The sequence below is a fragment of the Aotus nancymaae genome, unplaced genomic scaffold, assembly GCF_030222135.1.
Source record: "Aotus nancymaae isolate 86718 unplaced genomic scaffold, 86718_ANA_hifiasm-v0.15.2.pri h1tg000029l, whole genome shotgun sequence".
In the NCBI taxonomy this organism is placed as follows: Eukaryota; Metazoa; Chordata; class Mammalia; order Primates; family Aotidae; genus Aotus; species Aotus nancymaae.
Window position 1 is genome coordinate 95,147,437 of NW_026988442.1, and position 16,676 is coordinate 95,164,112.

Consider the following 16,676-nt stretch of genomic DNA (forward strand, 5'->3'; position numbering starts at 1 on the left):
AGAGTGGCCCAGGCCGCCCAGCGCGGAAAGCACAGGCCCCGTGAGCTCCCTCGGTCCGCCCCGCGCCACGCTCTCCCGGCCGCTTGGCATCTGCTGTGATGTGTTCTCTCCTACCATTCACCCCCCACGCTGCTGAGCCTGTTTAATTGCAGGATGTGACACGCATGATATCGGGGTCATATTTAAACATGGCAAGCTCCACTGATTAGAAACCCTTTGTGCAAATCCCTCGGTGAATCCAACAGGCCCGCCTTTCTTATTTCTAATAACAGCAAAAAAGAGAGCACACGGCAGTGCAGTCAAGTGTCCTCTTAAAACCGTGTTTTCCAGAAGGAAAAGACAGACATGAGCTGCCTTTGACTTATTTCCCTTCAAGCATTGGATGTCATTTCTCCTGGGAGTTTGCGCCGAGGCAGGATCTGGGCGTGTGGGGACGTAGCAGGTGCCTGGTGAATGGAGCCGTTGTGACGGTGATGCTCCAAACTGGGGTCTGATCCTCTGCTAGACGGGGAGCCTGGCCCAGGTCCCAGGGCCTGAACCAGGGGTTCTGTAAGTGCGGTCCCAGGGCCTGAGCCAGGGGTTCTGTAAGTGCGGTCCCAGGGCCAGCAGGTTCAGGGGCACTTGGAAACGTGTTAAAATGCAAATTCTCAGGCCCCACCCCAGATCCTGTGCCGGGGGGCGGGCAGCAGCGTAAGCTCTTGTCCTGACTCAGGTCTGAGAACCCAGGCCCAGGGCTGCCCACTGGTCAGACAGAGAAGTCCAGGTAACAATGGAACCTGTGGCCAGGGCTTCTGTAGGGTCACTGGACCCCCCAGGGGATCAGCGCTTTCAGCCGTCAAAGAAGAGGGAGTTAACTTTTGCTGAGCACCTGTGGGTTTAATTTCTCAGGTGGTCTCCGTGGCAACCCCACCAGGCGGTCGTTCCTCTCGCATGTTAGAGAAGATACTTGTTGCAGCAGACGAGCCTGGTTACACGATGGATGTGCAGCACAGCCAGGCGTCCAGATCTGAATCCCACGCCCTCCTCCGCCACCATGGGCCTCGGGGACATGCTTCTAGCACAGTCATGGACCCTGGGTGACATCAGGATCTTCAGATGGCCCCACACCACCTCCTCTGTGCATCTATCTCCCGTGCTTCTCGCCCTGGCCTGGCTGCTCTGAGGGCCTGGGGAGAGGCAGAGACAGGCTGGGTGAAAGCACACACTCTTCCAGGCACCCCCGGACATGCGCTGCTGACCAGGCATAGCACTCAGTGGGGCCAGGACTTGGGCAAGGGTGCCGGCTTGAGTTGGGGTGCAAAAAGCCAGTCTGGGTAGATGCTCCCCCTGTGTGGGACCCGGATCCCAGAAATGGCGGACAGGGGCTGCAGTAGGGAGCACGTGGACCCTGGGCACGCAGCCTTCGTGGGCCTCTTCCTGCGTAAAAGAAAATATTTAAAATCAGAGTTTACAACTGCATTCGTATGAAGATGAATGAATATAGTCCAGGCTGGATTCATTATTACTTTATGACGCTCAGCTTTTCTCTTCTGATTTTAAAACAGTGCGGCCCTCGGGCTGGTCGGAGCGTTTCCGGGGCAGGCCCTGAGTCCTTAAAGCCCCGTGTGGGTGTGACGGTTCACTGACATCCCATCTGCGGGACACGCCTGGAAAGGGAGGTGGGGCAAGACCTCGGTCCCAGGTACCCTAGTCCACACCGGTCCCCGCCAGGTGTGCGACTGCCTCGCCGGGCCTCAGTTTCCTCAACCGGTAAACGGGAACGCTGGGCGGGCTGAGGAGCTTGGTAAGCAGAGATCTCGGCAGACATCTGCCCCAGGAGGGCAGAGGCACCTGCGTGTCCGCGCGGAAGACGGACCCGGGGACCCGCGCTGCGCTGGGGCCGTACAGAAGCGCCGGGCGCCGCTGCCGCGTCTGAGAAAACACCCCTCGGCTCCCGGGGCCCAGGAGCGCGGCGGGCGGGGCAGGAGCCGGGGCGGGCGCGCGGGTTTGGGGGGGCGGGGCGGGGGCGGGGGCGGGGGCGGGGGCGTGGCGGGGGCGGAGGCGTGGCGGGGGCGTGGCGGGGGCGTGGCGGGGGCGTGTCGGGGGCGTGTCGGGGGCGTGTCGGGGCGTGGCGGGGGCGGGGGCGTGGGAGCGGGCTCGGCGCTCCGGCTCGTCGTGCTGCTGCGGGCGGCTCCGGGCGCCCCGGCGACCACCATGCTCGGCGTCCTGAGCTTCCTCCGGAGCTTCTTCAAGGTAAGAGCCGGCGCCCTGCGCGGTGGGGCGGAGCACGGCCTGCGCCGTCCTGGGCACCGGGCGGGCGGGACACCCAGTTCCCGACGTGCGGACCGGAGGTGGCGCCCTGCGAGGCGAGGCCGACGTGAGCGCCGGGAGGGAGGGGGCTCCTCTGGGGGCGGCCCGGGCGCGCGGGGCCCTCGGAGCCTCCGTTTCGGGAAGGGCGGCTGGCGCCGGCCCGGGGCTGCGGGAGAAACGGTTGCTGTTGTTACTTCCCGGGCTGAGGGTGCGCGAGGGCGCAGGTGTCCCCTCCCCGGCCTGACTTCCGGGCCCGCTCACCGTCGGGGACCCACTCCGTCGGGACGCCTCCACCTCGCTGCCCCCACAGGGACCCCAAGGTGGGCCGGGGCCCCGAGGCGCGGTCAGGAGTGGCCGGCTGCAGGTGAGCAAGCCCCGCCTGCCCAGGTGAGCCAGCGGGAGGGCGGGCGCGATGCCCGGCGGTGCTGGGCTCTGATGCGGGAGGCGGGGAGGAGCCCAAAGGCAGGTCCCGGGGGAGGCCTGTGCGGGGCTGTCGGGGCGGGAGGGGCCCTAACTGGCTGGGCAGCCACCTGCTTCCAGAGGTGAAGACGGGAGGGTGGGGTTGCAGTTCTGTGGCCCCGAGTGCTCTGGTGAAAGGCGCAGGAAGCCGTGACCCGGGGCAGACCCGCAGGAGCCCTGCCCTCGCTCAGCGTCCCCGCTGACCAGGCATCAGCTCCCACCCCAGCAGTAATAAAGTGATACAGGCATCCAGAGTGGAGAGCAGATGTCATGGAACAGCTCAGACGCCCTTCAAATGCTGACTCTGCCGTTGAGGAGGTGTGCAATCTTGGGACAATCACACAACCACCTGGGTCTTTGTTTTCAAAAATGTGGGTGATGATTCCACACCCTCCACACCTTTCAGGATTAGTATGAAGGTCTTATTAGAAAACGTTTGAGTGTGGGCCGACGCCTGTAATCTCAGCACTTTGGGAGACCGAGGCAGGCGGATTGCCTGAGGTCAGGAGTTCAAGACCAGCCTAGCCAACATGATGAAACCCTGCCTCTACTAAAAATACAAAGATTAGCCAGGTGTGATGGTGAGTCCTGGTCTCTACTAAAAATACAAAAATTAGCCAGGTGTGGCTGTGAGCACCTGTAATCCCAGCTACTCAGGAGTCTGAGGCAAGAGAATAACTTGAACCCAGGAGATGGAGGTTGCAGTGAGCAGAGATTGCACCATTGCCCTCCAGCCTGGGCAACAGACCCATACTCTGTCCAAAAAAAAAAAAGGAAGGAAGAGAGGAAGGAAGGGAGGGAAGGAAAACGTGTGTTTATGAAGTGGTGAGCCCTGGACTTAGGAAGGAAGGCAGGCAGGCCTGAGTGTGTTTAGAAGCCCTGGACTTTGGTTGTGCTGCACCTACAGCAAGGGTGGCAAGCAGTTGTCCAGGTGAGGGGGAGGTGGCTGGGCAGAATCTGAGTCCCTGGGGGGTGGCCCAGGAGCTCCAGGAGTGGAGGCCGCTGGACATCTCTGGGCAGCCCCCTTGCCTGCTGCTGCTTGGGAGGATCCCGGCATGAGAGCCTTTGTGAAAGTATTCCTGAGACACGCTGTCCTCCAGTCCCCATCTATTCAGAGAGCCCTTCCATACTTCCTGCCCTGTGTCTGCCTCAGGTCCCTGTAGGTCCCGAGACACCTGAGGCGTCTCCGTACACGCCACAGGGAGCGTCACCTGTGCCCCTCAGAGCGTCTCCTCTCTGCTGTCCACAGGGGAGGGGCTCTGACTGCCACAGCAGTCACTTCTGGCTGTGCGAGTGTGTCTTGCCAAGCCACTGGCAACGTAGTGTGTAGATTTTTCTCTCAGACCCCGTCGTAAGGAATACCCCGTGATGACCCAGGTTGCGGGGCAGGCGAGGGAACTACCTGCTTGAGTCACCACCCGGTGCCTCCCGGTGTTCCCTGGGCTTGGTCCTGTGGGACCCCCGATGATGGGTGCTGGACTGGGCCAGAAAATGCCCACTTCATTCTGGGAACCTCAGATCATCCGGGTCTCCCAGTCAGAGGACCCCAAAGCCCCAGGTGTGACTTCTGGTAGCACTCGGTGCAGACTCTGCACAGCAGATCTGCTCGGGCGTGTTGGGCACCGTGGGATCCATGGGGCATGACAGCCACGTGGCAGAGTCCCTCCCGTGCAGCAGACCAGACGGAGAGCCTGCACCTGCCAGAGGCCCACACAGGCGCACCGCCTTGGGGGTCACCCTGCAAATGAGTCTGAGGAACAGCGTACCCAAGAGGAAAATACGTCGTCTCAAAGATCCAGGGGCTCACCCAGCATCGTGTGTGGGCCAGGCGTGGGGTATCCCAAAATGTTCCAGACAGCTGGACACCCCTGCTGCCTGCCCAGAGCCGTCACTGAAGTGGCAGTTCCCTGTATTTTCGCGGAACGTTTGTCCTACACTCTGGTACCCGTATCTCCTAACACTTAGGGTGCTTTGCTACTTGCTTTTGTCCAAGACCTATTAGTGTGCAGAAGACCCGCATGAGGTCCTAGGAAGAGAAAGGTCAAGGTCTCTGTTGGCTAAATCGTAGCACAGAATCAGTGAGCCAAGACAAGGCAGTGAAGGTGGGATGCTGTGCCCCATGGCAGGGAAGGGAACCCGCTTCCGCAGATCCCTGAGTACTGCAGCAGGAAACGCACACATAGGCACACACACAGCCACACACAGGCACACATGCACAGGCACACACACAGGCACACACAGACACAGGCACACACAGACACACAGGTGTACACACAGGCACACACAGACACACAGGTGTACACGCAGGTGCACACAGGCACACACACAGGCACACAGGTGTACACACAGGCACACACACACAGACACACAGGTGTACACCCAGGCACACACAGACACAGGTGTACACGCAGGTGCACACACAGGTGCACACACAGGCACACACACAGACACGCAGGTACACACACAGGCACACACAGACACGCAGGTGCACACACAGGTACACACAGACACACAGGTGTACACACAGGTACACACAGACACACAGGTGTACACGCAGGTGCACACAGGCACACACAGGCACACAGGTGTACACACAGGCACACACACACAGACACACAGGTGTACACCCAGGCACGCACAGACACAGGTGTACACGCAGGTGCACACACAGGTGCACACACAGGCACACACAGACACGCAGGTGCACACACAGGCACACACAGACATGCAGGTGCACACACAGGTACACACAGACACACAGGTGTACACACAGGTACACACAGACACAGGTGTACATGCAGGTGCACACAGGCACACACACAGGCACACAGGTGTACACACAGGCACACACACAGACACACAGGTGTACACACAGGTACGCACACACACAGGTGTACACACAGGCATACACAGACACACAGGTGTACACGCAGGTGCACACACAGGCACACACACAGACACACACAGGCGCACACACAGGCACACAGACACAGTGTACACACAGGTGTACACACAGGCACACAGACACACAGGCACACACACAGGCACACACACACAGACACACAGGTGTACACACAGGCACACACAGACACACAGGTGTACACGCAGGTGCACACACAGGCACACACAGACACGCAGGTGCACACACAGGTACACAGACACACAGGTGTTCACGCAGGTGCACACAGGCACACACACAGGCACACAGGTGTACACACAGGCACACACACAGACACACAGGTGTACACCCAGGCACACACAGACACACAGGTGTACACGCAGGTGCACACACAGGCACACACACACAGACACACAGGTGCACACACAGGCACACACACACAGACACACACAGGCACACACACAGGCACACAGACAGTGTACACACAGGTGTACACACAGGTGCACACACAGGCACACACAGACACGCAGGTGCACACACAGGCACACACAGACACGCAGGTGCACACACAGGTACACACAGACACACAGGTGTACACACAGGTACACACAGACACAGGTGTACATGCAGGTGCACACAGGCACACACACAGGCACACAGGTGTACACACAGGCACACACACACAGACACACAGGTGTACACACAGGTACGCACACACACAGGTGTACACACAGGCACACACAGACACACAGGTGTACACGCAGGTGCACACAGGCACACACAGACACACACACAGGCGCACACACAGGCACACAGACACAGTGTACACACAGGTGTACACACAGGCACACACAGACACACAGGCACACACACAGGCACGCACACACAGACACACAGGTGTACACACAGGCACACACAGACACACAGGTGTACACGCAGGTGCACACACAGGCACACACAGACACGCAGGTGCACACACAGGTACACAGACACACAGGTGTTCACGCAGGTGCACACAGGCACACACACAGGCACACAGGTGTACACACAGGCACACACACACAGACACACAGGTGTACACCCAGGCACACACAGACACACAGGTGTACACGCAGGTGCACACACAGGCACACACACAGACACACACAGGCGCACACACATCCAATCACTGGCTCTACACTGTGCCACAGATTGTGACGGGTTCCGTCCAGTAGGGAGGTCGTAGTGGGACGGCACAGCTGATGAGAGCGTCCACTTGACTGAACCCAGAGCCGTCCACCGCACTTTCAAGGCCCCGTGTGTCCTGCGCGAGCCTACCTGGCAGGTGAGGGGATGCAGCAGCGTCTCCTGCCTCGGGTGCTGGTGGTTCCTCAGTCTCCAGGGACGAAGTGTTGCTAACGAGCCCCTGTTCTGAAGGGGAGGGTGTCGCAGAGCCTTCCGGTCAGTCTGTCCCACTGTAGAAGCCTCCGCACCGTGGCCCAGGGAGCCAGGACGGAGTTCCTGCCGGGTGCTGGCGTGTGTTTGTCACCTGAGCACTCAGGAGCTGGGGCAATTGCCACAGGACAGGTTTGCGATCCCAGTGGGCTGCCGTGAGGTGGACGTGGGGCACAGCTTCCGTCATGGCCTGCGTACCGCTGCCTCCAGCTAGCCTCACTCCTGGTAGTGGGTCACCAGGAACAGCGTCAGCTCAGAACCAGCCCTCAGAGATGCCGGGAGGTCCAGGTGCTTCTCTGTCCAGGAGCTCTGGGAGAGTCACGGCGTAATCATGGGTCGGAGAGAGCGAAGGGGCTTAGGGCAGGATTCAGGCCTGGTGAGAGGGGCTTCAGGAAGCTGGACTTTGCTCAGATGGACGCCCGTGGGAGGCTTGGGGGCAGCTCTAGGGTCAGGGGTCTTTCTTTAGCAGAAGGAAGAAGAAAGCCCAGGCCAGAGCCGGACACTTGTGGAGCCCGAGGGGTCAAGTTCCGTGACATGGGTATATTTAGCAGGAGCATCAGGGCCTGCTGGACGCCGGATTCACAGGGTGTGTCTCCACCATATCCACAGACACGGGGGCTCCAGGCCCCCGATTCGATTGTCCGGAGGAGGCCTGAGCAGGTCTTTTAGGGAAAGCCTGTGTGTAATTGTGATGTGCACGGGCTAAGAGCCGAATGTGGATTCCTGATGCCCTGGGTCCGTCGAGGCGACTCAGGCCTTTTCCAGCCTCGCCCTTGCCGGCCAGCCAGACCCTAAGCCCCTGCACGCTCCAGAATCAGGCTCCCCTTCCGCTCCCAGGAATCTGGCCTTTCCGGACACTGCTCAGTGCCCGAGCTGAATCTGACAAAGTGGGTGATATTAGAGAACCTGGAGTGTGAGCCTCGAAGCAGAGGAGGGCAGGCGAGATGCTTGAGACCTCACAGCCACGCAGAGGGATCTGGAGGACGAGCGGTTTCGGTCACCACATTGGACTTGGAGGCACCGAAAGACGGCGACTGCACGTTTGGTGTGATTTAATCGTTCGCCCCTCGTGGCGGTGACAGGCACATGGGCTGACGTTTGTGGAATGTTCCTTTTCCCTGCAGACCTGGAGTGCTCAATGCTGTGGCCCCAGCTGCTCCAAGGGCCTGACCCCCTGGGGCAGGGGCACATTTGGTGTCCTGTCCTCTCCTGGGTCCGCCTAGGTCCCCTTTCTCTCTGTGAGTTTAGAAAACTCTGGGCGGGGCTTCACAGGAGCAGCGCTGGCTCACAAAGGTGAGGCCTCCACCCGGGGGTGAGCCAGGCATGGAGGGCAGCCCTGAAAGCCACTCTGCCAGGACAGCCGATGCCCACCCCTGTGCCAGCTCCACTGCCTCTGCACGAGGGCCCGTGTGCCCTGACCCTCCCCACGGCCCCTCTGAGAGGCCGGGCCTGGGCCTCAGGAGTGTGTGGGATTGGAGCTGGGCTGCTGGGCTGGGGTGTATCTAGGGACAAAGCTGACCAGCTGAAGGGAGGCCACCAGTATAAGGGAGCCACGTGGTAGCAGGGCTCTTCCAGAAGAGAGGAAGGAAAGTGGCCCGAGGACACGGGGCCTCTATCCAGGTGGGCAGGGAGGTGGGCCGAGGCCAGTCTCCAGGGTCAGAGCAGGCCACGTACGCAGGGCGGGTGGCGTTGGCCTCAGAGGGGCTGCGGCAGGCCTGTGGAGCTGTGCTCTGGGCTGCTCCCCCTCGCCGCACAGGGCAGCAGGCGCTCAGGCCAGGGTCACGTCTGAAGCACTTTGTGCCCTGCCCAGCGCACCGACTCGACCCCAGTCCACGCACAGGACTTGCCCCGTCTTGTCGGAGCCAGGCCTGTGCTGGCTGCCGGGGGGGACCAAGCCATGAGTAAGACGTACCCGCGGCCCCTGAACAGAGGCTTCTGAGCCCTCTGGGTGGTAAAGCTTGGCAGCCTTGTGAGAATTCAGTGAAGGCTCTGAGCCCTGGTCCTGGAAACCCTCCCCACTTGGGTGAGCAGGCACCTCCTGCCTGGCATTCCCGGGTCCAGGAGCCCGTAGACCGCAGGGAGGCTCCCGCTGCAAACCCCCAGCTCCTCTCGACAGCGCCACGGTGATGCTGTGTCTTTTCCTCCCTCCAGTACCGGGCTCGGAGCTTTGAGTGACGCTGGGGCTCTGTGCGTGTTTTAGTGAGAGGGTTCCAGTCACATGACACTCGGTTCCCCGTCTGGGGTGTGGCTGTCAGTGTCGGTGGGACAGGGATATGGGGCACAGGAGACGGGCCTGGGTGGGACAGTGAGGCTCGGGGTGATGGGCCCTGATGGGGAGGTGCCAGGCGCCAGCCCCTGTCCTGGAGCTGGAGGGTTGGGGGCAGAATGGGAGCTCTGCCTTGCAGAAGCTGAGCAGGCCCTGGGCACCTCGGACCCTCCATCCCAGGGAGGCTAGGTGGGCCCCACCCTCTTGTGCGCCCCCTAATGGCAGAGGAGGAGACGACAGCTGATGGGGACTCCCCTGCTGCACCCCCCCCTCGGATCCCCAGCCCCAGCTGAGAGCACTTCCTTCCGCCCTCCCTTAGGATCTGGGGCCTGGGCTCTGGCTACATGACCCCTGTCAGTGTCCCACCTCCCGGAGCTCCCCGAAGAGTAACGGGACAGTGAGGAAAAAGCTGGGGAGCGCTGGGGCAGCGACACCCTGTTTTGTCGGGTGTTTAATGTCATGTCAGGGGGCAGAGGGATGCGGGCAGGGCGGGGGAGGCTTTAGGGTGCAGGGAAATTTTCTATGCCCTATAGGGAGGGCCACCCCCTTTGCTGCCATAGAGACAGCCTTGCCTGGGGCCCCAGTGCCCTGGGCTGTGAGGTGGGGCACGGCAGCCACTCTGCTCCTGGAGGGCACCCCGTAGGCTGGCCCAGGCCGCCTGTCTGCCCTGGAACCTGAAGGAGGAGACCCTCAATTTCTGAGCAGAGGGACCACTGCCGTGCACCCCGTTTCCGTGATCTAGGATACACGTTTTTTTGAGACGGAGTCTTGCTCTGTTGCCCAGGCTGGAGTGCAGTGTCGTGATCTCGGCTCCCTGCAACCTCCTCCTCCCAGGTTCAAGCGATTCTCCTGCCTCAGCCTCTGAGTAGCTGGAATTACAGGTGCACACAACCACAGCCAGCTAATTTTTGTACTTTTAGCAGAGACAAAGTTTCACCATGTTGTCCAGGCTGGTCTCAAACTCGTGACCTCAAGTAATCTGCCCACCTCAGCCTCCCAAAGTACTGGAATTACAGGCATGAGCCTCCTTGCCTAGCCTAGGATATCCTTTTTAAAACAGTTAATACTTTTGAAATCAAAATGCATTTATGGTTGATGTGTGCATTTAACGTAGTGATTTTGTCCCCCCTCAAAAGCTCTCCTTGACTTAGTGGCGTCTTTGTAAACAGGAGGCAGGATGGCCGTAACCGCACATGTGGTCTGGGGCCAGCGTGGGGTATTCCAGGGAGGCCTCAAACCGTGACCCCACCGGGAGGCTTCTCTACTGCTGGGTCAGCCTCCTGGTCCCATGAGGGGTCTCGAAGCAGCCCACATTTCTAGGGCATCCTCAGAGGGACTCACAGGAGCAGCTGGGCCAGTGCCCTAGGGAGGGGGCAGCCTCTCCAGGGGCCCCTGGGAAGTGTGTGGGATCAGGCCTGCCTGTACCTGGGGAAGGAGGAGCCATTGGCCACTGCCTGCTGCGTCCCTGGTACCCCTCATGCGGAGGGGTCTCCTCTCAGGACACCACGGAGAGTAGGTGTTTCTGGTGGTACCCGTGTCCCAAGTCTGCGTAGACAGCTGCTGCTGCCCGTGGCCAGGGGCTTTCTGGGAGCTGGCTCTGTTCTGCTCCCTCCTGAGCTCAGTCCTGGGAGCGTCTCCAGCTGTCCATCATCCACAGTCAGCATCCAAACGGCTGCTGCTCGGACTCCCAAGTCCAAATTGCCCAGCACCTCCCGCCACAAGGACACAGGTTGCCCCAGATGGGCCAGTCCACACGGTGGGCACAGAGCCCATGGGCAGCAGGGCAGACTGTGGGGGCTACAGTGCCCTGAGCAGGGGTGCAGTGGGCCATAGGGTGGTGTCCGGGGACCGAGGTGCAGGTGGAGGTGAGCAGAGCCACACGGGAACGGGGAGCAGGAGCCAGCTCAAACCCCTGCCACGGTGCAGCCTTTCCAACAACATCCCTTTGGATGGCATCCGAGGCTGTGGGGCCTCTGTCACGCACGAGCTTCTCTGGGGCATTGTCAGAGAGAGAGGCTTCTGCCCCACGCAGGCTTGAGGGGCTCCAGGCCCTCCGTGCAGCCTGAGCGGCCCCTAAGTTTCCAGCTTTGGGCCATTCACTCAACTCCTTGGAGTGGGTTTGCTCTGCTGCACAATCAAAGAACCACCCTGCTGGGTCCCCTGGCAGAGCTGTGGGAGGACAGGCAGGACATGAGTCCTCCAGCTTCCTGTGCTGTGAACACCACAGTCCTGACCACTGTGGAGCTGAGAAGTGCCTGCACTTTGAGAAGGATGGTTGGGATAGGACCTGCCGGAGGCCAGCATGCGCCTTCCCTGCCCTGACAGCCAGGCGGCTGCGACCTGGGAATGCGGGGCAGAGAGGACGCTGATCTGGATGCGTCTGTCGTTGGCGCCGGCTCCGCAGGCAGCCCTGGTTCGCATCCGTCAGCCCTGGTTCGCATCCGTCAGCCATGCGGCGCTGGTGCTCAGGCTGCCGTGTCTTTGCAGGGGAAGGAAGCCCACATCTTCCCATGACGCAGGCGGCTGGGAATGGGGTGACCACGTGCTCTCAGCCAGAACCTGGTACGGTTCGTGCAGGTTGGGGAGTGCTACTTTGCTGCACTGCCGAGGCCTGCCCTTCACCCACTGTGCGGGTGCTCTGGGCCTGGGTGAGCGGCTGCACGCTGACTCTATCTGAGAGGATGGAGCAGACAGGGTAGGGGCCTCCGGTCTGTCTGCAGAGCAGCAGGGCAGAGCCTGACACTTTGTGGGTCACACAGAGAAGAGTAATGACACCCACACGGCTCTTGGCCAGTGTGATCCTTCTGACTCCTGCTGTCCTCAGCTCATTCGTGAGCTGAAACAAGTTCCTGACCCTTCCGGGGCCTCCATGGACACAGCCAGCAGGAAATACAGGGGTGTTGACTTGCTCTGCCGGTCTCTCGGGGCGTGCGTAAGGCCCAAATGAGACATCGTGAGTTAATGTTTGTAGAAGCTGGGAGACCTGGTCCAAATTCAAACGCCACCACTTGCTAGGTTGGTGCTTAACTGTCCTGAACTTCAGTTTCCTTACCTGGAGAATCAAGACAACCAGACTTGCCTCATTTTAGGGTTAAATCGTGTCTAACAGACACAGGGCACGTGGCGGCACTTTACAGCTATTTTATTATTCCAGATGGTGTTTTTACGGCGACGGAGATGAAATATTCCAACCTCACAACTTTCATTCTTTTTTTCTTCTGAGTTTTTTTCTTTCTTTCTTTTTTTTATTATACTTTAAGTTCTGGGATACATGTGCAGATCTTGCAGGCTTGTTATGTAGGTACACACATGCCATGGTGGTTTGCTGCCTCCATGCCCCCTTCGTCTGCATTAGGTATTTCTCCTAATGTTATCACTCCCCAACCTCCCCACCCACTTCTGTCCCTCCCCTAGTCCCCCACCCCCCAACAGACCCCAGTATGTGATGCTCCCCTCCCTGTGTCCATGTGTTCTCATTGTTCAACACCCGCCTATGAGTGAGAACATGTGGTGCTTGATTTTCTGTTCTTGTGTCAGTTTGCTGAGAATGATGGTTTCCAGATTCATCCATGTCCCTGCAAAGGACATGAACTCATCCTTTTTCATGGCTGCATAATATTCCATGGTGTATATGCGCCACATTTTCCCTGTCCAGTCTATCATCGATGGGCATTTGGGTTGGTTCCAGGTCTTTGCTATTGTAAACTGTGCTGCAATGAACATTCGTGTGCATGTGTCCTTATAGTAGAATGATTTATAATCCTTTGGATATATACGCAGTAATGGGATTGCTGGGTCAAATGGAATTTCTATTTCTAGGTCCTTGAGGAATCGCCACACTGTCTTCCACAATGGTTGAACTAATTTACACTCCCACCAACAGTGTAAAAGTGTTCCTATTTCTCTACATCCTCTCCAGCATCTGTTGTCTCCTGATTTTTTAATGATCGCCGTTCTAACTGGTGTAAGATGGTATCTCAATGTGGTTTTGATTTGCATTTCTCTAATGACCAGTGATGATGAGCTGAGCGCCTGCTCCACCGCTCACCCTGAGCTGCTGCTGGGGATGCAGAGGCTCAGGCAGGCCCTCCCCTCTGACGAGCCCATGGGTCTAGTGGCAGAGACAGGTGAGCTGGCCAGCAGCAACAGTCACCTGTGCAGTGAGGGATAGGACCAGGGACATGGCTGGCGTGGGAAGCCCAGGAAAGGAAACTGTCAACCCTGTCAGAGGGGAAAGGGGAGCCTTGGGGAGCCGAGAAGAGGGACAGGTGAGACCAGACCACGGGGTGGTGTCAGACGGGGCGCAGCCTCAGGGCACAGCGTCGGGGTGCCATTCTGCCGCAGGACCTCCAAGGATGCTGAACAGATGAAGCAATGCCCCGGCGAGACTGTGGGTGGGGGAGCCCTCAGGCCAGACCGACTGTGAGCCGGTGGTGGTGGGAGTGGGGGACTGACTGTGAGCCTGGAGTCGTCCCCAGCCAAGACTGACTGTTGGGTGGGCGGGGGAGCCTGGCCCAGAAGGTGGGACGCCCAGCACGAAGGCTGATGTCCCAGAGCGAGCACGGTGTGCAGAACTCCAAGAGTCTCTGGAGGAGGCCACAGGATGAGAGAGAGGTCTGGAAGGCGAGCAGGACTGTGGTGGGCCGGAGCCCCGACGCCTGCCACCTGCGGGGTGGAGAGCCACGCTGGGGAGACAGTCAGACAGGGCTTGTGCTGAGTCTCGAGCCGGCACGCACAGGAGGCGTCACTCCTCAGGGTTGGCCTCCGAAAGCCTGGAGCCCAGGAGCAGACAGAGAAGGGCTGAGTGAGATGAGGGCAGCCTTGGCAGCTGGGAGCTCGGCAGCGGGCAGCCGCCCTTCTGGGGGCTCAGAGCGGACTGCTCGCCCTGGGCCGGGCCTGCCACCTGGGCAGCCGGGAAGAACCTCCTTCCAGCAGCCTGACGCTCCCATCGAGGGTGAGCAGAGCGCGTCTGGCACCAAGGCCGTGCGTGTTTTGTGCTTTGGTTTCCAGGAGGCCATTTCCACAGCCCTGCGCCACCTTCATATGGCCCCATAAGGCACCCTGGAATCGCCATGCCTATCTCAAGGCCCAGTTTGGGGTCTGCCAGAGGATCTGCATGACGGTTCACAGTGCACGTTACTGTGCACGTGGCCGGTGATGGATCCCGACGGCAGAAAATTCAGAGTAGCAGGTGGAGGAGGGAGCCCCAAGCCTGAGGTAGGAGACCCGCTGTGGGCACACCGCTCGGCTGGTCTTTGCCTTCTTCCCTGGAACATCCTGCTGGCTTCACAGGGTTCTTTTTCAGACTTCCCTAGTCCAGGTGAGGTCTAGACAAGGGATCTCATGCAGCCACCTCTCCCTTCTTTTCTGAGCCTCGATCACGTGCCACTCTGCAAAGCATACGGTCAGTGTCCGCCTGCCTGTTTCAGCGCTGTGAGGGAAGGGCATGTCTCTGCCGGGCAGGCCTGGGCCTCTTGTGTGTCCTCTGGGGATGAGCTGCTGAGCCAGGAGTGGGCTGCGTGTGGTCCTGGTGCCTGTGCACATCGGTGTCTGGGAAGAGCGACGTCTCCTGTTGTCTTTGGCTCTCCTGGGGGCCCATGGTGCAGTCTGCCCTCTCCAGTGAGAGTGGTTACAGCACCAGGACACAGCATGTGAGCAGCAGCCTTGCTTGGGTCCAACGTTGTGGGAAAACCACACAACCCTTGTCGTCATTCCCAGGAATGGTGGGGCCCTACGGTGTGGGTCGGGAGGTGAGCTGGAGGATGCAGGCCACAGAGATACTACAGGGGGCTTAGTTAGCCTTGAAGGATGGACAGTCACACCTGCAGGCTAGTCCCAGCCTTGCCAGGAGATTCTGGGCAGGTTACTTAGGCTGTAGGATAGAGGTCTTAGTCCTCTTGTCTGTCAGATGGGACTGTCCTGTCCTGCTCACCTCACAGGGTCACTGAGAGGATAAAATCTGATGATGTGTGTGGAAATAGCTTGGGAAGTCAAGAAACATGACCAATAAAAGAGAAACAGTAAATAAAAAAATTACAGCATACCTGCACAAAATGGTTAATAAAATCCACAGAACCATTAATTATGTCATAGCTGTAAGGCACATTCAGGTGTTAAAATTATAGGTCAAACCCTGTCCTGGGTGCTTGGGAATCAGCAGTGGCACAGGCTGAGACCCTTGTCCTGGAGCCCATGCTTTGGCAGGAGGGCAGATAATGCACATTTATTCTGTGGAGCCTGGCTCTATAAACCTGAGGTCAGCACGTCCCACCCCTTCCTTGAAAGTAGGGTGGAGCACACCCCGGGGAATCTCTGCCCCAGCAGGTATGGCCATTCAGGGCTTTCACTCCTCTCCTCTGCCAGTCTGGTGCTTTGGCTGTACCCCAGGAGAGTCAGGCTGCTGGCATTCTCATCTCCAGCCCCGTGTTGCAGAAGCTCTGTTCCTGGCAGGTGCCGCTGAGAAGTCTGGGGGTCATTTCCACACCACACTATGGGGCAGAGGCGTGCTCCAGGCACAGCAGGCTGTGATACTGGGGCCCCAGTGCCCCCGTCTCAACTCACTCACAGGATGGAGGTTCCATGCCAGGAGGGGTGAGACAAGAAGACCAGGGACTACCAGCCAACCGGTGCCCACTGGTAGAGCGGGGATGTCATCGGGAAAAGCAAGCCTCCACCCCCAGCTCTGTGTTCTGCTGCAGGGCTTCTGCCCCCGGGGAAAAGCAGGCTGTGCAGCTTTCCTAGAGGAGTCTGACTTTTTACTTTAAACAAAAAGTTGCCAAAAACAGTACAGCTCTTAGTTTAGAGCAACTAAGAGGAAGCTGGAAGGTTCATGAGTCGGGGGTCACCAAGACCACGCGCAGGCTTGACAATCCACTAGGACTCACAGGGCCATGAGCATAACTCTGAAAAGCTGTTATACTCATGCTTATGGTTTATGACAGTGAAAAGATACAGATTTCAGCAGAGGGAAGCGTCCAGGAGAGACCAGCTGCAAACTTCCAGGCGTCCCCTCCCAGAAAGTGGCATGCAGAGCCTAAGCTTCAGCAGCAATGCGTGACAACCCACGTGAAGTCCTACAGCCAGGAAGCTCCCCGGAGCCTTGGTGCCCAGGGTTTTATTGGGGTCAGTCATATAGGCATGCGTCCATGCATGACGGAACTTAACTATTCAGACTCCGGTTCCCCAGGGCCTCAGGCAAACAAAAGCAGGCAGGATATCCCAAGACCCCAGAGATGATCTCTCAGGAGCCAATCAATAGCCAGTCTTTACTATGAAATGTGCAGCTGGAGTAATCCACGCCAGCTGAGTTAAGTCTTTATTGATTACTTC

General features: G+C 59.0%; 1 protein-coding gene across 1 annotated transcript in view; it reads left to right on the top strand.

Moving 5' to 3' along the window:
- The first annotated feature begins 2,156 nt into the window (after positions 1 to 2,156).
- Positions 2,157 to 16,676, top strand: part of LOC105704780 (CRACD-like protein) — a 47,749-nt gene continuing 33,229 nt past the window's right edge. The window contains exon 1 of the mRNA XM_064382914.1: positions 2,157 to 2,232. Coding sequence (XP_064238984.1) covers positions 2,194 to 2,232 — 39 coding nt within the window. The 5' untranslated portion in view covers positions 2,157 to 2,193. The remainder of the gene's footprint in view (positions 2,233 to 16,676) is intronic.